Source organism: Strongylocentrotus purpuratus, unplaced genomic scaffold (assembly GCF_000002235.5).
Source record: "Strongylocentrotus purpuratus isolate Spur 01 unplaced genomic scaffold, Spur_5.0 spur5_scaffold_10, whole genome shotgun sequence".
NCBI classification, from domain to species: domain Eukaryota; kingdom Metazoa; phylum Echinodermata; class Echinoidea; order Camarodonta; family Strongylocentrotidae; genus Strongylocentrotus; species Strongylocentrotus purpuratus.
The window spans coordinates 25,943,846-25,966,727 of record NW_022145595.1 but is presented as its reverse complement, the minus strand read 5'-3'; the positions used below and the strand labels follow the sequence as shown (position 1 = coordinate 25,966,727).

The 22,882-nt window shown below is 38.6% G+C and overlaps 1 protein-coding gene across 1 annotated transcript in view; it reads right to left on the bottom strand.

The window, feature by feature from the left end:
• Positions 1–22,882, bottom strand: part of LOC588905 (coiled-coil domain-containing protein 6) — a 36,171-nt gene that overhangs the window by 12,041 nt on the left and 1,248 nt on the right. The window contains exons 2-3 of the mRNA XM_030979903.1: positions 15,158–15,307; positions 267–395 (exon numbers count right to left, since the gene is read on the bottom strand). Of these exons, the coding sequence (XP_030835763.1) occupies positions 267–395; positions 15,158–15,307 (279 nt within the window). The remainder of the gene's footprint in view (positions 1–266; positions 396–15,157; positions 15,308–22,882) is intronic.

Sequence of the window (22,882 nt, the reverse complement as noted above, 5' to 3'; positions counted from 1 at the left end):
TCTTGCCCTGGGGATAATCTTCATGCATTTCTAGGAATAGGCCTACTTGAAGTATGAAATTGTCTGGGTACAGATCACCACAAGGGCATTAACATACTGTACATTAACAACGAGCGAGCTAACCCCTCTGTAGCTCTGAACAGATGCAATAACAAAACTCTCCAACATTTTCCAATTAATGAGAGATTTTTACACGATTTGACCACAAGGGAAGAGCTAAAAACGGTACGTAGAACAATCTCACTTATTAATTCCTCTATCTTTACCTCTTCTAGTTTTCGTTGCTTTCCTCCTGTATCGTTCTCCAATCTTTCTATCTTCCTCATCAGTTTGTTGACCTGGTATTCCTGCTCCTGCTCTAGCGTTTGCTCCAGCTGAAGTTTCTCATGTCTCAACTGGATGTGAAGAACAAAAGAAAGAAAATCTAATAAATTACAACAAAAACAAAAACAGTGAATAAAGATAAGATACTGTATCTTGCATTTGAATTTGAACATAATTCAAATAAAACATCAAAGGTAACAGATTATACTCACAACTTCTTTTTTTTCTAAAAGAAAGAATTATGATCATACAAGCATGTAGCAAACAGCCCCCTGTGGAAAGATTTCACTCTCTTCAGAAAAAATGAGGTCACACTGCTCTGATTCGGAGCAAGCGAGGGCCTCAAGATATTTTTCATTAAGAATTTACTTCTTGAAGTACATATTGATCTCTAGAGTAGATTATACTTCCTCTTCCTTTGTGCATCTTCTTGCCTCGATTGAGGCCAGGATGTGAGATCAAATCAACATGATATCAGGTGTTTTCCCACTCACTATTCCATTTCTTTCCATGTCAACTTGAATAAACATGTGGCAATCTCTTTACAAACTTCATAACACCTTGAGGAATGCGAATAACACGATGAATGTGTCTCAAAACAAGGGTCAGGAAATGAACGATTCACACAAAGTTGATTTCTGCCAAACAATCATAATGCATCTTATATCTTGACTATACTATTTTATTTCTTTCTATGTCAACTTGAATAAACACGTGAAAAGCTCTCAACAAACTTCTCTAAAGCATATGAGAATGTGAATAAACATGATGAAGGTGTCGGAAACAATGGTCAGGAAATGAACGATTCGCACAATGTTGATTTCTGCCAAACAATCATACAAATACATGTACATGCATCTTATATCTTGACTAGTATACTATTCTACTTCTTTCTATGTCAATTTGAGTAGACACGTGGAAAGCTCTCAACAAACTTCACTAAAGCATAGAAGAATGTGAATAATTTGATGAAGGTGTCTCAAAACAATGATCAGGAAATGAAAGATTTGTACAATATTGATTTCTACCAAATATTCATGTACATGTGTGCATCTAATAATCTTGATGCAACTATTCCATAGTGCTATTTCCCCCCTTATGGGCTCCCATGACAAATATTCGGATCACGTCGTAAATGGAACAGCCTATTTTGACACTTACAACGCAAACCAAAAACCCTTATTTTTCTCTATGCCCAGAATAATTCATGACGGTGAAACCCACCTCAAACATCAAACATTCGACATCAACTATAGACTGCTCCAATACTTGTTTCCTAATTTACTCTGATGCAAGAATATACCAGTAAGATACTACATGTATGTGCACAGCGTCAACAGGAAATTAACTGCAGTATTTTATTTCTCTACCTTAACCCTAAAAACAAAGACTTCATCACACATTTCGTGGTTCACAAAGAATACAGATTTCCTGTTCAGCAGCAAATGTGAAGGAAAAGAGACCAAACTAATCTTCACAAATTGCATTATTCTTGCTCACGATGCCTTTATTCTGCCCTTAGGTGCTACATCCAAGACAGGTACATGTAGCATGATGAATTAATCTCAATCAGATGGTCTCTTCGCACAGTCCAGGCTTATGCTTCTTCATTTCCTATTTTAAGAAATGCAGAAAGGGGCAACTTTGGAAATTGGCACTCTACCTTTGTTTCAAGAACTCCCTCAGGGCATTCAAGAGCTACACTGTACATGTATTTTCATCCATACAGTGTGTAGGTATTGCTGCATATCATCTGATGAGAGCCATTATCTGATGGGCATTAACAATATGTACCGGTATGTATAGTACCAGTAGCCAGTTGACTTCTAAATTCTCTCATTCCCATAGGCTTAGTACAAGAGTTGATTGGTTCCAGTAGACAAAGGGTTAAATAATGCCCTTCTAGCTTTCAACTGATCATCCGTTTTGCCAAAAAGATCATATTAAAATGATCATGAAACATTAATGTTTCACTTCATGAAAGTAAATGCATTCAGTGAGATGTTCACACATTGGACGTTCAGCCGTATACATTGTAGGCTGACATGTTAGTCAAATGTTAGAAAATCAGCCTGCAGTAATACGTTTCTAAGTACACCATTTTCATGAGTATGAACAGGAGAAGGTATTCTGAGCTTTGACCTTCGCAATTATATAGAGCTCAAACCGAGCAGGTGAACATCTGCCAATTTGCACTTGGTCAATGGCTGGCAACCCTGGGGAAACGGTAGGAAATTAGGGAGGAGAAAAGGCAACCCTGGGTGTCTCAGTTTCTTTTGAGATTTTCCAGTCTACAGGAAAACGACCAAAATATTGATTAGAATCTAGCGTTTTAAAGGGTATGTGTGGATGAAGCCTGAATATGTGGACATTCTGTGTAGGAATGAAGGGATGATGAGGTTTTAAATATGATGTTTTCACAATATTTTAGAGAAAATATACATAGCCTTACACAGGTATTCAGAAGCCAAAACAGAGTGTGGAAGGTCCATAACTATAATGTGGAAGAGGCATACAGTATAGCCTACAATGTATATACAAAATGTAGGTCAACGAAACAATAACAGAAATGCTTGACACTATTAATTGAACACCATTCCCTGTATACTTTCATGTACATGTACATGCATATGGCCTGATGTATACTGTATGCTCTTGGGACATGACCTTAAATGTACAAAATTGTACATCAATATGAACAATTATGGATTTGATGTCCCAGCCCTAAATACAAAATAATATGAATGCTTATGAATCTAGAACATGTCGTCCGCTTGGAGCCAGCGGGAGTAAGCATTTTATCCATCATTTATTATCATCCGGTCATACTGTACATGTATGTATGTATATCATTGCACAATGTCCTGTCAATGTTCATACATTGTAGTCTGTACCATAACATCTATTCACTATCTTTGTAATTGGAAAATCAACCTCCCTCTTGTACCGCCAGTCCGCCACCATTGAAGACAATTGGACCCGCTGAGGCAAATGAACTACGACACGATCCTCTCATTACAGCCTGCAGGTCATCCATCTTCGGGGAAGACCTTTTCAATAGATATTACTCATTGGATTGTTGGGCAAAGGCTTTCCTTCATGTACAATGATCATTGCTTGTGGATCTAGAACATATCGCCCGCTTGGAGCTAGAAGGCCTGTCTTCATCAGCTCTAGATTGCCGAATAGCCCGCTATTTCTGATTCAGAAAATAAGCCCGAAGATACAAATCGCGTCTTCATCAGCTCAAAACTCGAGTTGAGAAATTAGCTCGAGAAATTTGCCCAGTCTTCGCACATATTGCGAGTCTTCGGACCGAACAAATAGCGGGCTATTTTACAAACTAGCCCGAGATATCGTGGGATGATTTCCCCAGAAAAAAGCTATTTCGTGATCTGGCTAATTTCTCGAATCAGAAATAGCTGGCTATTTGGCCAACTCGAGCTGATGAAAACAGGCCTAGACGGGCCTAGACAGACTTTTACTCATATATTCTCGCACAGAGTTAACGCGCTTTCAGCTCTGAACGGAGGATATTCCCTGGGGTAAAGACAATGTTTGAAGCAGAACATGACCTGTGTTTGTTTTTAGCTCAGTTTGCATGCTGTGGGGATTTTTGCTGATTCCATCAGTACTGTACTGCATAGACATACATTGTACAAGTTTGCCACTTCAATGTAGGAATATTATTTAACCAAATTTAATTTAAACTAGAATTTGAAAAGTCATTTTTTAACCAAATTTCTGGATATCTATGGCATTAAGTTCAGCAAACCTTCAGGCTTCCTTAGCAAGTAGTCATTTATTGCATATTTATAAACAAAACCACTGAAAAAAATACACGGGGGCTCAGGGCGATTTAGCCCCCGAAATGCCCAAAAGAGCCCCCGAAAATCAGAAAAAAGCCCATAAATTTGCATAGAGTTCAATGCAAAACAGATTTTAGAATGTTATTTTCATGCAGGCAAGCTTGAAAAGTAGCCCCCGAAAAATAAATATTAATTTTTTCCCTGAACAAAACATAATAGAGGTACATCTCTGCCTAAGCAATATACATGTACTTGCAATGAGTGCATATTTTCTACTGAAAGATTAATACGTGGCCCAATATCATCAGGTCAAAATATTCTTTTAGTAGGGACTAAATATGCCACGGACATGGGGCCTTCATGAACTGTGTTGAACTAAAGGCCAGGTACAGTATACCGACAAGTAGCTGATATTATCAAATGCTTTAAGACAATCAAAATCATTCCAAGTGAGTTCAAGCCAAGTGCAACCGTTTCACATCTCCATCTGATCTTTAGCATGTACATGTACACTGTACCTCTATGTAGTCTGACTTCCAGGATTTTTTTAATAATTTCTCAATGTAGCCAGAGGTATGTACAACAGGCACCCAGGGCACACGGGCCCAAACAGAGGCATAAAAATACTTCCTTTGCCTAGGAGACAGGCTAAGTTACACCTAGCATTACGTGATGACATTGTGATGTTTTCCAAAGACACTTAACACCACCATCGTTTAATACATGGAGTTAATTAACAATTAACCAGGAAAAGGATTCCCACCTGGAGTCTACCATCTGTTCAAGCAATCAGGGTCTAGACTAAACAAGTTACTGGAATCTTATTTTGATACCAGGACAACATATTCAGAATTTCAGATTATTGAGGATCAAAATAAAATTCTTCTTCCAATCTCCGTTGACGACATAAAACAGGAACAGACAAGGAGGGGGCGCCATAATTCCCTCAAATTATAAAGGACCTATCTGGCAGGGGCCCAGATTGAGCTACTTGTACAATACAGATGTAGGTTTATGTTCATGTATCGGTATGCATAGGCCTACAATGTGCAGAAACAGTGGCCTTCATGCAAGACATGCATTCCTAAAATCTTTCCTCTAGGGACCATTTTCATATTTTGAATTTAAAATGTGGCTCTCAAAAAAAAGGGAAACATGTTTTCTAAAAGGATAAATAATTAAAACATACAGGAAGGGAAATTCATTTTCATCTGTAGATCCAGATATAGAAGCTGTCGTGTAGACTTAATCCCCCCTCGCTGTACCCCAAGTACGTCAAAAATGATAGCTCTTTAATATCCAGCTGATGGATTCTTGGTGGATGCAACTGATGATAGGTTCTTGATGTGAGGAACACCAGTCACCATCGCCTCCTCGCTGCCCCCATCCATCTCACCACCCCCTTGCAATGTAAATGGCAGCATTCTCAACATTTCATGGGCTTAGCGCAGAAACTGCAAGTCAGATATCGCCTGTTCAGAGCCGAAAGGGCATTAACTCTGTGTGACATGTTATGAGTTTAATAACGCCCCTCCTGCCTCTACAAACCTGAAGACCGTATGGTACCGGTATACAAATGTAGTATGACAAAAACTTTCAACCATAACTACTGTACATCAAATAAATGGGAGTCATCATTTTTGGTACATGCAAACATTTGATGTACACACGGCCATAAAAATGAAGGCATCAACGTTATTGGCAATAAAATTATTAAAATGATTTTCTTTGATCGTAAACGAGCACAATGTGCAATCAGGTGTTTCATACTACATCGTTGATCCATGTAATGAGAGTGGACTATTGGCTGGCATTCAAGTGTTTCTCTGTTCAATGTCAAAGAACAAGCCTTGTGGCAAATCACCTACTATATCCCTAGTGGACAAAGTCACTAAGGAAATCCATGATTATGCCCTATGCCCTTCAAACTCATACAGGTACAGATAAATGTTTAAAAACAATTTTCATGTGACATCCATTTTACTTCTGAACTTGATTACTTCCTTTAAACACATCATTCAACACAACAAAACCTCATGAAAAATACCATTTCAGATTTCAATTTCTGTTCATCAAGAGAAGAGCGATCTGGAATAAGTTTGGAGCGTTTACATCAAAATTAAAGATGGGTCTGGGTCTTGGTGTAACCAGGGTTCATAAATTTGCAACATCACCAAGAGTGATGGGGGTGGGGTGTCTTGGGTGGGGTGTCGGGATGGGGTGTCGGGGGGGGGGGGGTAGACCTAACACCACATTTTGCAGGTTTAAATGCATGCACTGACTAATCATCCTTATTTTATGTCAATATCCCTGTCAATGAGGGGACATCACAATATATTTTTAAAGTATAAATGTATCTTGCAAATGATTCCATTAGAACAGTAATGTTTAGGTCCTACAGACATTAGAATTAGTTTATCTTTAAACAAAATATTTGTATTTCCCTTTAAACAAAATGTACACATCGCAGACAAGAATGTACTGTACCAAATACATTCAAGAAACTAAACATGTACATGTACATATCGTATTCTGCACGTATCAGAAAAGGTGTGCACTCTATTCCTATCTGAGCTCTTGATATTAAACAAACCTGTTATTCCAATTAAGCAGTGTATTGTTTCAATCCAGGGTCGGAATATTGGCGGGCGAGATCAGCCAACAATACATGTGGTAACATCTGCAGACGCTGTCAACTGCCCTCATTATCTGACAATTATATGTACAGGCATATGAAACCCCACAGGTAATCGGTTATTGGCCTCCAACACAACCAGTTAAAGCAAAAAGAATGTATGTGCAAATAACACAGGTACATGTATTTGTGCTTACAGCGTGTACGTAGGCCACATGAACATGTTCATATATTAAAAAGTACTGTTAAAGGTAAAGACCAGTATTGGAAATGCCCCAATTTCAAAAAATGAAATGGAAGCTCTTATTACCAATCATGTGAAAGAATATGTTTGGACTATAAATACATGATGATAAAAAATTACCAATTGATAAATTTGGTAAATTAGTTTATCTACATGGTCTGTGAGAGATAAACGCACGTGTGCGTATAGTCCCATATACATCTTTCTGTGTACAGTGCTTGTAACTTTACGAAGACTGGGCCATGTTTCTTATCATTTTGATGATTCCTGTCCAGAACCTTGCAGTACACACCAATACTGTATGTATATTGATCAAGCTTTTCTGATCGATTCCTCAACGTTTCTTTCACAATGAAATCGCATGACAATAACTGGTCTTTACCTTTAAGCCTTTAACCCTTTATTATTAAAGGTACATTAGCCTTTCTCCACCCAGGCGTTAAATGTGTACCAAATAATGTGGTTGGATTCGCATGTGTGACCAAGTAAAATTTCACCTGGCTGGAATACTCCCCAGGGAGCAGAGCATGTGCACTATCACGCACAGATTAGCAATTGAATCCAATGACCAGGGTAATAATAATTACAACGTAAAGCGCTTTGAAAGGCGGTATTAAAGAGCTACACAAATTTGACAATTACTTGTTTATCAGAAAAAACAAAATAAATGTTGTAAGGAGCAAAATCGTTCCTGCACTTTGGCAATATTGGTTTGGAAAGTTAAATCATATGCTCGTTTGCGATAAGTAACAAAGTGGCTCAGGAAATATTAAAACAGGATCAAGATAATTGCCTCAAACAAATGTCAGGGTAGTTTGTATGCATGGTCCAAAGGTTAAAGGTAAAGACCAGTTATGGTCATGCGATTGCATTGTGAAAGAAACGTTGTGGAATCGATCAGAAAAGGTTGATCATCTAGCATCTAGCATCTGCAAGGTTCTGGAGTCTTCAAAATGATAAGAAATTTGGCCCATTCTTCGTAAAGTTACAAGCACTATACACAGAAAGATGTATATGGGACTACCCTATATCTCTCACAGACCATGAGAGAAACAAATTTACCAAATATATGAATTAGTAGGCGGTTTCCCGGCAAATTTGTTATCATCATGTATTATTCAAAACATATTCTTTCACATGATTGGTAATGAGAGCTTCCATTTCATTTTTTGAAATTGGGGCGTTTCCAATACTGGTCTTTACCTTTAAGAGGCAAGTGCCCAGACATGCTAAGGACAGGCAGCCACCATGTGTTCTTAAATGTACATGTAGAAATATACATGTAATGTGACATGTAAATGTTACATGTACCTTGCAATTTAAAGTGTGCTAATCAGTATCACCCAAAGATATTTGTTCTGTATTTTGATAGTGTGTGTAGTTTCATGTTATTCTCAATTTTCTTCATACAGTAAACATGAGCCCTTAGAATGCCGGGTGAAATTTGTGCATGCATGTACTGTACCAATGATCATATTGGCAATGGCACAACACCTTATTCTCATAACAATATCTTGGATTCTTAATGACTTGGGTAGCAATGTGGATATGTGTTTTTATGCTATTTTGCTTTGTTTTTTGTTATTTACATACTTTGGCACGCACAAGACTGAACTGGCAGGAGTCTGTGCATTTCTATACACCTTGAAAAGTAGCCTACCACATATTGGCTCGTCCAACGAAAAACACACTATGCATGTAATCACAAGGCCTGTCGTCATCAGCTCGAGATTGCCAAATATCCCGTAATTTGAACTATCCCGATTGAAAATTTATCCAGTTAATTAAGTCCTCATCAGCGCGAAGTTGCAATTAGCGGGATATTTGGTCAAGATAATCAACCCAAGATATAATCTTGGGCTAGTTTGCAAAGTTTGCTAGTTTGCTTATACCCTTTTCTAACTGCACTCTATCGGAGTCACACCGATGAAAATACCGATTGAATTTTCCTTATTTAAACAAAGGTGAAACTGCAGTTTTCCCCCTGTCGGTTTCTAACTGCCGGTGAAATTCACTCGCTGTGGCGTGCCCTTGCCGGAAGTGAAGAATTATTACGTAATTATTAAGCCCGCGCTCCATCTAGCTAGCATGCAGCATGTTCAACCATAAGTCAACAAACACAGCTGGTTACGATAAAGCGCACGTATACTGCGACCTTTGACCATTTTAATCGCTGTTTTAATCGCCTTTTTCTCCCGAGCGTTTTCTAACTGGCAATTTCATCGGTGTCACACCGATAGAATGAGAATTTAATCGCCTATTTCTCTTCTTTTCATCGGCTATTTAATCGCCTTTTTCTCCTATGTTGCTTTCTAACTGGCACTTTCATCGGATGCGTCCGGATGCATCCGATGAAAATCAGTGCAGTTAGAAAAGGGTATTATTTGTCCAGTGCGACTTCACCAGCCCTAAGACTCGCACTATGCGCAAACGCTGAGCAAAATATCTCGAGCTAATTTCTTGAGCTTGAGTTTCGAGGTTGAGGTCGAGTCTCGAGCTGATGAAGACGCGATTTGTGTCTTCGGGCTTATTTCCCAAATCAGAAATAGCGGGCTATTTGGCAATCTCGAGATGATGAAGACGCGCTTAATGTGAATATGTGGTTTTATGCTATTTTGCTTTGTTTTGTTATTTACACAGACATGTACATAGTACTTTGGCATGCACAGACTGAACTGGCAGGAGTCTGTGCATTTCTACACACCTTGAACAGTAGCCTACCACATATTGGCTCGTCTAACAGAAAATACAATGTGCATGTAATCATGGGGCCTGTCTCCATCAGCTCCAGATTGCAAAAGAGCCCACTATTTCTGATTTGGGAAATAATCCCGAAATTACAAATCACATCTTCATCAGCTTGAGATGGCAAAAGAGCCCACTATTTCTGATTTGGGAAATAATCCCGAAATTACAAATCACATCTTCATCAGCTCGAGATTGCAAAAGAGCCCACTATTTCTGATTTGGGAAATAATCCCAAAATTACAAATCACATCTTCATCAGCTCGAGACTTGACCTCGAAACTTGAAACTCAAGCTCGAGAAATTAGCTCGAGATGTTTTGCTCAGCCTTCGTGCATCGTGTGAGTCTTCAGGCTGGTGAAGCGCACCTGACAAATAGGGGGATATTTTGCAAACTAGCCCAAGATATCTTGGGATGATTATCTTGGCCAAATATCCCGCTAATTGCAATTTCGGGCATATAAAGATGCAAATCAACTGGATAATTTGCGATCGGGATAGTTCAAATAGCGAGTTATTTGGCAATCTCAAGCTGATGAGGACAGGCCTAGATACATGTATCTTAAGAAGGTCAGCCTAGCCCTTGCAGCATTCTCCATGTCAGCTAGGCTCATGGATGAGCAAGCATGCTCGGGACAGATTATTTACAGGTGTCTTCACCGAATGGCTGTAACATTAGATCTGCTCACATGACCACATGGCCACATCTATATCTGTACATACAAAGTACATGCACAAGCCTGCATGTTGTACATCTTTACAGGTGATAACTACCCGAAGCGCACTGTCACTTTGCTGATTTTGCAATTATATTTTATTTTATTGAAACAGTGACAGAAATAAGCGATGAGCAATAACACTCTGGTCTCTGGAAGCTGTACAGCTCTGGTAATCTTAAACAGAGCTGTAGTACTAGCAGAAAAATAAATAAACAGAGATGTACATATGCAGAACACAATAAAATTGCTGTAACAAAATATAATTATTCTTATCTTAAAACAACTTGGGGACCGCAAACAATCATTGATGGATACAGACCTACATGTACACACATCTACATGTATATGCACAAACCGACCGTACATGCTTTTGGAGAGTTACCTGTAAATATCACTGTTTTTCTTACTTCAAAGGGTTTATTTTATTCCCTACATAAGAATTAAATTTCAAGGTGAACAATATACTAAATCAGATTAAGAATACATTAGCCAGGCTCAATCTACACATATTTTGAGGTTGACTAGTAATAACTATTGAGCATTTTTCTCTACTACTGAAATTATCAAACAAAAGTCTGGATTCATAGAATATAAAATTACACCCTTTCAAAGACTTGAAACCCAATTCAATACATGCATCTAAATTTAGATTTTCTACACAATGCCTTGATTCACAAACAGAAACTACTCAGACGATGATAGCGCTAATGATGTTTTGATAGGGTGTGGTCAGAGTCTTAACACTGAAATTCACATGACCATTACTCATCCCAAGATGAGTCATCAAATGCCAGTACAGTGAGTAAAGGGTATTTCCCTTTCCTTGAAAATGCAGCGTGTGAACTGGTCATATGTTTACCTACAGGGTGTTCACAACAAGGTTATATCATTTGAAATCATTTCATCCTTTTTCTAAACGAAATCTGGGTTCTACACAAATCTGCTACCAATACAGAGCTTCACTTCCACACTTATTATTTTCTATTTTTTCTAACTTTGTGCCCCAAAGGCCCCTGTTCAAATGTCAAAACTCTTTGGTCTGGAGTTCAAATCTTGGAGGCTATTATATGTAGGTCTATATTAGTGTCAATCCTAATGCTTCTTCAGGCTTATTCATTATATTGCTTTAATTTAAACATGGGCACCTTCGCTTTCCCTATCTGCGTTAGAAGAATCTAAATCTTTAAAATCAAGTTAGTCAACTGAATTTGTAAACAACATTTTCAGCTTCGATTAAAGGTACAAAGTTTTGGTATGGGGTCATGAATTTGGTTCAAATTAACATATTGGAAGCATATGCGTTCTTACAATATTCATTGATCGTTGTCCCGGTTAAAATCGAGTCTAAAGTTATGAAATTATAAATAATAAACTCTTTATGTTGTATAGCTCCCTCTCAAGGTCAAGATATTAATTTAGCTATGAAACAATGTTTCTTGACTAAAATCGACCGATTAGCTATTCCCGTTTGGAAATTATAAATTCTGAGATTTTCATGGTCGCAGCTACCATTGTACGGCCGTAGGCGCTATTTGAAATTTATCAAAATTTACCGGGAGCACCGGTAAATTTTTATATTCAATTTTTCTCGAAAACAGAAGTATTTTAGGGGTTAATTTTTTTAGTGCGTATAATACATCCACAGCTGGGCATCCAAATATATCAAAATAATAAAGATTCACTATTCACCCAATTTTCAAAATTTCCCAAAACTTTGTATTATCTTTTTACAAGACTAGCACTTCACATATACAGCTTTATGTAGATCCCAGTCAATAAAACATCTTACTTAGAAGAGAGAGAGAGAAAGAAAGAGAGAGAGAGAGAGATAGAGAGAGAGAGAAAGAGAGAGAGAGAGAATAAATAATAAATTTGCCCCCAGGAGTGCTCACTTAAATTTAAACTAATGCAATAAGAGCTTCCGTGAAAGAAAAAAAAGAAATATTGCTATGTCACAGTCAAGGCGTGTGTTGAAATGCAGTGCCCGTATTGCCTAGTTGATAGTGCAATTAAAATATCCATTACAATAGTGACAGCATTTTCATAATAAATTGCTGTTCTGTTAGCAATGCAGCTCCATGATTAAAACATTGAAACCAATCGAACATTTATTGCTCAAAATACACGGGGGCGGTGGGCGATTCGCCCCCGTGAGCCCCACAATCGCCCCCGTCAGATGGTTCACGAGGGCGATTGCAAAATTAAAAATCGCCCCCGTGGAATTATAAAATAAAAGATTATCTTTTCTGATATAACTTTAACACAATATTGAGTATCAATTTTCAAACCTTAAACAAATAAAATGGAACTAATTAGATGGCGCTTTCTCTCCCATCTCTATGAGTATTACCGATACAAACAACAGAGCTCGCAGTGCAGCTGTAGTGCGGCCGTCAGCAATGGCTATACTGCGCCGGTAGTACCGGTGTGCACGCTGACGCCCAATATATTGGAGCTGGAGACGATCGCGCAAGGACTGAAACATGGAGAAATTTTTCGTTGTGAAAAGTGTGAATCCTCTGAAATCTGGTTATTCTAATAGATCAGCAAATAATGTAACTTGACCAGTAAATCAATATTGAGAAGAAGATCACCAAAGATGTTGCAGGGGCGGATTTAGGCGGTTTAGGGGTTTAACCACCCCCCCCCCCTCCCCCTTGGGCTGCCGAGTGAAAATGTGTTGTGCATAGAAAAATGCTATCATGTGTCATTGTGTCCAGACCTACACAGTATTAGTAGATGTCAGTAGATGCCAGGAAAACATCACTAACGGGGGTTCAAAATAGCGCCAAAAAATCGCCTCGCCGCTTTGCGGCTCGTCGACGATGCTCCGCATGTTAGTAGATGCCAGGAAAACATCACTAACGGGGGTTCAAAATAGCGCCAAAAAATCGCCTCGCCGCTTTGCGGCTCGTCGACGATGCTCCGCATGTTAGTAGATGCCAGGAACACATCAATTACGGGAGTTCAAAATAGCAACAACAAAAATCGCCTCGCCGCTACGCGGCTCGTGGACGATGCTCCACATCGTATCTGGGTTACCCCCCCCCCCCCATCCTTAGCAAAAAGCTAGATCTGCCCCTGTGTTTTGGAAGGATATGGTAAAAACCAAAAGTAAAGAAAGAATGTAAATAAGGTTGCTCCAAATAATGAGGAGGACATTATGTGCAGAGCGGGAAGAAATGGAGAGAATGTCATTACGGAGATAAAAGTCAATAACAGCTATGTAACAAGTACATTTCTAAGAGGGAAAATGCCGACTTAAATAAATGATAATGATAAAATACCAAGGAATTTAGGAGTTTCATGGGTACCAATTCAATGAAAATTTGTATTAAAAAAAGAGCCCCCGTCGGTACTAAAAGAGCCCCCGTGAGAGAGCTCACGGGGGCTCTTTTTTTTTTGGAAGAGCCCCCGTGGACAAAAATTAATTTGAGCCTTGGGTCCATATACGTTACATCTAAAAAATAAAAGGCATAATGTATGCACAAGTCATACAAGTAATACAAATAATAAAAGGAGAGTGAAAGTTACATACATGTATTGTACCCTGTACAATTGTTTCTAATTACAATAAGTTTAGACAAGATCTTACGAGGATACAATTTATATTCATTTTTAGTAATGTGTAATGACCAAGGAAATATGAAAGTCATCTTCAAATTGATCTATATATAAACATCTCTGGGCTATTTTGTTTTCCTTTGGGGAGGGGGAGGGGGGATCTGCCAAATGCCAATTGGTTAATATACAGAATCATTGTCTACATGTACTTGCTAAAGCAAAGATAAAAAATTATCAAGTACTCAATCCCACATGACATGGAACAAACAAACAGCCTAACAAAGAAATAAAACAGAGTAAAATACCACACTACACTAATAGAAGTACACTTCACATATCTGTATCTTGTATCAGAGTGCTTTATAATAGTGACCTTTAAAAGAGAACAGGTAATTTATTTTTTCACCTCCAGGCTCCAGTTGTCCTTCATCTGCACATTTTGCCTTGGTACTTTTCTCCTTCTTTTTCAACAGTTCATCACGTCAAGTACATGTTTGAACAGGACTCTTATCTTGGCTCATTTACTGTGCATGTACACAGCTTTAAACTTCACAATTCACAATCTCCTGATATATTTTCTGTTTATTCATTGAAAATGAGTCCATTAGAAATATAAATGTAGGAAAACAAAGGGTAGTACTTCTCCACGCACATGCAAATTGTAAATTGTAAATTGTGTACGCTGTAACTTTCTGCTTAAATTGCAAAAAATATTGCTAGGATTGCACATTTGGCCATTTCAAAAGTCAGCAGCCAACAGAATACCACTATATCATACAAAGAACACATTCCTGAGAGAAATAAAACTTATGAATGGATGTACTCTGCCAGTATTCATTCACTCATGAGGTTGTGAAAAACACATGCTGTACATACAGTACATGTACATGTATACATTTGTATGAAAAATTATTTTTGGGGCATTACATAAAAACACTATATCAATTTGTGTGTATCATACAGGTTTAAATATTTGGCTAAATGTTCTCAAGAGGTCAAAATTAGAAATGGCATTTATGCTTGAGTGGCAAAAATGCAGGAAATCTGTATAAACCTAGCTTTGCATGGATTATATTTAAGTGGACTACAGTTTGGATGTAATCCCTTGCTATCTTACCTGTGTTAGTTTCCTTGACAAATCATTGGTGAGATACTCCTCTTCCTGTTCATAATTAACAGCAAGTTTCTCTTTCTCTTTCTTCAGCGAGTGGATCTTTTTCATCAACGTGTTGCTAATGTATTCCTCCTCTTGCTCTGCTTGTGCTTGCTAAAAATAGAAAAAAAACGAAATGGAACTTGAGTAACAATAATAATAATGACGATAAAAACAACAGCAACAACAACAATAATAATAATAAGCTTCTGATAAATTGCATAATAGTTAATACTTAACCCTTTCAGAACTGGGGTAATTGTGGTGGGGGAGGGAACTAAATTGGTCTGTTTGGTCACATGTTGTTCTTCAAATTGGCAAAAAATAATATATAATTTATTTTACGCTCCATTTTTAAAATAAAATGTTATGTCTCTTAAAAACATGATGGTAGAGAAAAAAAATGAAATGATTTTGAAATTGTCAACATGCTGCCATTTTAAAGGATTTTCAAGCTTACATGTATTTTCCTTTTAAAAATTCCTAGCATTCAAATGCAATATACGCTGTAATAATGATACATAAATGGATGCAGCATGTGCAGATTTTTTTTTTCATTTTCTACTCATGTATGTGTGGTATATTTTTGAAGGCTCTGAATAAAAAATTATTGAGCAAAACCACAAAAGATATAATGTGCATTAATATTGCATAGATCTAGATCTACAGTACATGTACACTCCTGTACAGTAGTTTCTTCTTTTTTTTCAAAGTGTAAAACAAAACCATAAAGTTGATAGTGGGCAATTTTACAACTAATGGCTCTCGATATCATGGCGTGGGAGACTTTCAGAAAAGGCTGTTGATAAGTTCTTTCGTCAAAAGAACACTAATGGGGAATGAAGCAAAAATGAAGGAAAAGACAAGGTATAAGTAGACTAGTAGGTCTAGATCTACATGTAATAGAAACAGAAAGAAAAAAAGGATAAAACAAATTATCATGACATCATATCATAATGTATGAAATTCAAAACTGACATCAGCCTTTAGTTTAGGCTTTAAGTTTAGGCTCAATTTAGTTTCAAAGTTTATTTTCGTCCTAGACCTAGACTCTATTTCTATTCATAGTGTTTCTACACCAAAATGACTAAAAAAAGAAAAGGAAAATAGGAAATAGTCTAAGGTATGAAAAAGTTTGGACTCTTTGGAAGCAATCAGGCAAGTCATATCAGTCTTTTTATTAATGGTACATAAATCGGCGCTAGTGTAGTTGCGTATCCATTTTTTAGCAGTTTAATATCCATTCTAAATAAGAGAATTTTAACCCAGTTGTTTACTCATTTAAATCATAATCATATAGATTTTCCACCTGAATTTGGATCACATCCAACATCGGGAAGCCTAGATCTACGTTTAGGGCTTCGATGTCGACGTCGTTGCTCAGTACCGTCTCTACACTGTAGTCCTGCACCTCAAACTGAAGCTATCAGTCCAAAATTATGCAAACTTCTCGTATGGTTTATGGTATCGTGGATGCTCGTAATACATAAACCATTCGAGAAGTCTGCATATTTTTGGACTGATAGCTTCAGTTTGAAGTGCGGAGCTATAGCGTAGAGACGGTACTGAGCGACGACGTCGACATCCAAGCCCTAAACGGAGGCTTCCTGATGTCGGATGTGATCCAAATTCAGGTGGAAATTGCGATAGACCCTAGTCTATATGATTATGATTAAAATGAGTAAAAAATTGGGCTAAAACTCCTTTGCTAATGATGGATATTAAGCTGCTAACAAAATGGATACGGAACTACACTAGCGCCCATAAATCATTATGGAAAAATACAAGTCACGAAGGACAAAGATAATGAATCTAGGGTCTATTCTTGCTAAAAATGTAGAAACAAAAAGCATAAACAGGATTCATATAAAAGAAAGATTGCCATTAATGCCTTTACAAACCCAAGACGATCATAAGTCATGACACATACTGGTACTGGCGGTAGTCAGTTAAATGATAACACTCAAACACCTTTTCTAACCAAAACTCTAAAAAAATAAGGCATGAGATATTTATTATTGCTGTCGTTCCGATGCAGGATCCTGCATGGAACGATCGGCGCCGATTTGGTACGCGCACTTTGCCTGACTGCAGTCTCCAAATTTAATTATCAAATTGAAATCGTCGCGACGCAAGAGGACGAATTTGGTACGCGCACTTTGCCTGACTGCAGTCTCCAAATTTAATTATTAGTTTGAAATCATCGCGACGCAGGAGGACGAATTTCAGTGCGCACATGCACAGCAATCATAAAAGGATGCGCTAGCTGAAGACACAGCGCGGCCGCTACGTACTCTCAGCCTAGCTAGCCACGTTGGCTATCTCCGCGCATGGTATAGGCGCAAGCCAAATGGAGTGAGCGAGCTAGAGCGTTGGAATTGCAGAGCAATGTGATTGAGATTATTCCTGATTAGTTTTTATTACAAGCTATAGATCGATGGGTTTTACAATAGTGAAGTTTGTTTGCTAACAATTTAATTTCAAGCTATAGATCTAAGTATGCAAAATATAAATTGCTTGGGTTTTATCAACACATTCCATGATAAATCTAACCTCCATTCTGTCCACGACCTCGTGTAAAAAAGACGTATCGACACGTAAATCTTGACCCATTAAAATCTAAACCTTTTGTTTATGTTTGGCTGAGAGGTATATTGCGCAATTCTGAACTGGAGTTCTATTTTGAGATTTGAATGCGAGGAGACAAAATGCCGCCCATTTGAACCCTTGAACTTTGTTTGAACAAAGGCCCTGCGCGCAATTCCTTGGGTGTTGATAAACAAACATGAGAAAAGATGGAGACAAGAGAGAGGGAGAGGAAGGGGTACACTTGGAAGATGGAGGGAGGGAAAGAGCGAGAGAATAGATTCATGGGGAAATTAAGTCTACGAGAGTCAAAATCGGGATAGATGTGAAAATCAATTGTTAATAAAGACGATAAAGTATCAAGTTATTTATTTAATACCCATGATTCTTTTTATAAAATTCTAATCGTAATAATGCGAAACTAATCTTGTCTAGTGTTCCTATTATTTAGACAGTCATTTTGAGCTCCTCGATCTATTCGCGGTGTAGGCCTATTTTGTTGCTTGTTTGTGTGTTTGTGTGGTTGTGATGTGCCTGTTTGAATTAGGCCCTACTTGTCATGTCATGTCGGTTATTTTTTTCGAAAATTGAAGCAATGATACAAAATTTTGATTATAAAATTCAGCAATTTTATTAAAAATTGTTACGATCGATATGATTGAGGAGTCTTAAGTTCGCAATGCTAAGATCACGATACCAGTCATGACTCATGATAGCGAATTATCTCAGTGGTGATTTTAGAATTAAATCCCTTTTCTGCAGTATTTTAATGAATAGTCAAATATGGATCTCTGTTTAGTGACAATAAATATTCATTAAATTATTACACAAAGAAAACGATTCGTTGTACCGTTCTCGACTATTAATGTCCACCCCCCCCCCTCCTCCCCTCCAGCCGCAGCGTAGGAGCTTTGACATTTCATTAAATTACTAGAGAAAGAAGACGATTCGTTGTACCGTTCTCGATTATTAATCCTTGTCTGATTTCAGTCCCCCCCCCCCTCCAGTGCGAAGCGTGGAAGTATGATCATTAAATTATTAGAGAAAGAACTCGATTCGTTGTACCGTTCTTGACTCTTAATCCTTGTCTGAATTCAGTCCCCCCCCCCCCCCGTCCCGTGCGGAAGCTTTGACATTTCATTACATTTTTAAAGAAGGAAGACGATTCGTAGTACAGTTCTTGACTCTTAATCCTTGTCTGAATTCAGCCCCACCCCCCCCCCCCCCCGTCCCGTGCGGAAGCTTTGCGGTTTCATGAAATTTTTAGAGAAAGAAGACGATTCGTAGTACCGTTCTTGACTCTTAATCCTTGTCTGAATTCAGCCCCCCCCCCCTCCTCCTGCGCGAAGCTTTGACGTTTCATTAAATTACTAGAGAAAGAAGACGATTGGCGTTGTATACCGTTCTCGATTATTAATCCTTGTATCAATTCAGCCCCCACCCCCCCCCCCCCCCCCCCCCCCCCCCCCCCGTGCGGAAGCTTTGACATTTCATGAAATTATTAGAGAAAGAAGACGATTCGTTGTACCGATCTTGACTCTTAATCCTTGTCTGAATTCAGTCCACCCCCCCCCCCCCCCGTCCCGCGCGGAAGATATGACATTTCCTTCAATATTAGAGAAAGAAGACGATTTCTCGACTATTAATGCTTATCTAAATTCAGTCCCCCCCCCCCCTCTCGTCCCGTGCGGAAGCTTTGACATAATCATTAAATTACTAGAGAAAGAAGACGATTTCTCGACTATTAATGCTTATCTAAATTCAGTCCCCCCCCCCCATCCAAGGCGGAAATATGACATTTCGGAAATTATTAGAGAAAGAAGACGATTTGTGTACCGTTCTCGACTATTAATGCTTATCTAAATTCAGTCCCCCACTCCCCTCCAGCGCGAAGCGTGGAAGCTTTGACATTTCATTAAATTACTAGAGAAAGAAGACGATTCGTTGTACCGTTCTTGACTCTTAATCCTTGTTTGAATTTAGTCCCCCCCCCCCCCCCCCGTCCCGTGCGGAAGCTTTGACATCAATAAATTACTAGAGAAAGCAGACGATTCGTTGTACCGTTCTCGATTATTAATCCTTGTCTGAATTCAGTCCCCCCCCCCCCTCCAGTGCGAAGCGTGGAAGCTTTGACACTTCCTTAAATTATTAGAGAAAGAAGACGATTCGTTGTACCGATCTTGACTCTTAATCCTTGTCTGAATTCAGTCCACCCCCCCCCCCCCCCGTCCCGCGCGGAAGATATGACATTTCCTTCAATATTAGAGAAAGAAGACGATTTCTCGACTATTAATGCTTATCTAAATTCAGTCCCCCCCCCCTCTCGTCCCGTGCGGAAGCTTTGACATAATCATTAAATTACTAGAGAAAGAAGACGATTTCTCGACTATTAATGCTTATCTAAATTCAGTCCCCCCCCCCCCCCCCCCCCATCCAAGGTGGAAATATGACATTTCGGAAATTATTAGAGAAAGAAGACGATTTGTGTACCGTTCTCGACTATTAATGCTTATCTAAATTCAGTCCCCCACTCCCCTCCAGCGCGAAGCGTGGAAGCTTTGACATTTCATTAAATTACTAGAGAAAGAAGACGATTCGTTGTACCGTTCTCGATTATTAATCCTTGTCTGAATTCAGTTTCCCCCCCCCCCTCCAGTGCGAAGCGTGGAAGCTTTGACATGTCATTAAATTATTAAAGAAAGAAGTCGATTCGTTGTACCGTTCTTGACTCTTAATCCTTGTTTGAATTTAGTCCCCGTCCCGTGCGGAAGCTTTGACATCAATAAATTACTAGAGTAAGCAGACGATTCGTTGTACCGTTCTCGATTATTAATCCTTGTCTGAATTCAGTTCCCCCCCCCCCTCCAGTGCGAAGCGTGGAAGCTTTGACATGTCATTAAATTATTAGAGAAAGAAGTCGATTCGTTGTACCGTTCTCGACTCTTAATCCTTGTCTGAATTCAGCCCCCACCCCCCCCCCCCCCCGTCCCATGCGGAAGCTTTGACATTTCCTTAAATTACTAGAGAAAGAAGACGATTCGTTGTACCGTTCTTGACTCTTAATCCTTGTTTGAATTTAGTCCCCCCCCCCCCGTCCCGTGCGGAAGCTTTGATATCAATAAATTACTAGAGAAAGCAGACGATTCGTTGTACCGTTCTCGATTATTAATCCTTGTCTGAATTCAGTTCCCCCCCCCCCCCCCCCCAGTGCGAAGCGTGGAAGCTCTGACATTTCATTAAATTATTAGAGTAAGAAGTTGATTCGTTGTACCGTTCTCGACTATTAATGCTTGTCTGAATGCAGTCCCCCCCCCCCCCACTCCAGCGCGAAGCGTGGAAGCTCTGACATTTCATCACATTATTAGAGAAAGAAGAGGATTCGTTTACATTTATCGACTCTTAATACTTGTCTGAATTTAGTACCCCCCCCCCCCCCCCCCCCCCCCCGCGCGGAAGCTTTGAAAGAATGTTTGGTTGTCCCAAGGACTATCAAAATTCAATATATATAAATTTCTTTCTTCTGTGTACCAGCCTACCAGGTTCGACATTTACTGCTGCAAATTTAAGAAAGAGAAACCAAATTTTCATGGTCTTATATTTAGGATAAAAATTAAGTCTAAATCTGAATATGTAATTGCAGCCAAATATGGCAAGTTAAGCCTCCATTTTAAAAAGTTTATATTTGAGTTGTAGTGGACTATATGATGTTTTTGTCATTTCACATTCCTGTACATGATTGTAAACAGCAAGTTGGCTTTCATGTTATGTTTGAGCACCCAATAAAAAACAAATTTAAAAAAAATTAAAAAATAATCCTTGTCTGAATTCAGTTCCCCCGCCCCCGATCGCAAAAAGTCTCCACGTTCGACAAGAATTCATGGCCTATCCAATGGCCAACAGACTCTTGGGTGTAATTCCTTGTTTATTAGATGAACTAGTTGTAGACAAAACGATAGTAATTATGAATTTGGATTTGCCAAATTGTCATCATAGCTGTGTGCTTTTAACTCGCCCCTTTGAGGTTACGTCAAAAATATAAAATTCGCATACCTGTATAAAAAGGTCATGACTTAAAATATATATTTATATGAAAGGATTCCAAAATTGCGAAAGAAAAAGAAAATGAGGTAGAACATAATATGGTGGCGACTTTTGATTGAAAATATTTCACATCAAAATCCTCCCCCCCCCCCCCCTGGATGGTAATCTCATTGTCATAAAAGTAAGAGGGGTTACACATAGACGTAATACGGGTTACAGCATGGAGATATAAGAAGAGATCTCCATGGTTACAGTACGTGATTACATTTCCCAGACATGTTTTGACAGTTCTTATCTAAGATATATGACACGCCCCAGCCAGCTGAAACCAAGAAGTTACAGGGCTTGTATAGTCTGCCAATTCAGACTTCATACCACTTGGAATACCTCAGGAGAATAAATGACAACTGAAAACAAGCAAACATTTGCTTTCAAAAAATAAACTTTGCAAATTATTATTTAGCCAATGAGAAGACCCTTTTCGAGTAGAAGACAGTTTCATTATGATTTGGATATACAGTAGCACTCCGATAAACTTTTAAAGAAATTAGTCTCAAAGCTGATTATCGATTGGCACAGGCTTGCAATTAACACCGCCCACCAACGTACGCCCAAGCAGTGTGTTGGACATTATCTGAGCACATGTTTTTTTTTGTGTGTGTGGATATAGCGTTGGGTTCAGTTGTGATGACCTAGAAATTCTATCATAACTCCGTCATGTGTGTTCGGATGTAGATTTAGTAGAAATTATTTTGTCGCGTTTATAACCAACGCACAGTTGTAGCAGGGAGGTGTTTTAGAAACTCACATACCCTGGTTGTAGCAGTCTTCTTGGTTGTAGTACAATTTATTTCACTCTGTCATTTTTATAAACAAATTACGCACAGTTGTACTTGTAGCAGTAGAAATTACTTAAACTCTGTCATGCTTGTAAAAAAACGCAGAATTTGTAGTAGAAGTTATTAAACTCCGTCATGTTTATAAACAAACACACGGTCTTAATTAGAACAAATACGTTTAAACTCTGTCATGTTTAAAAACAACCAAATACCGGTAGTTGTA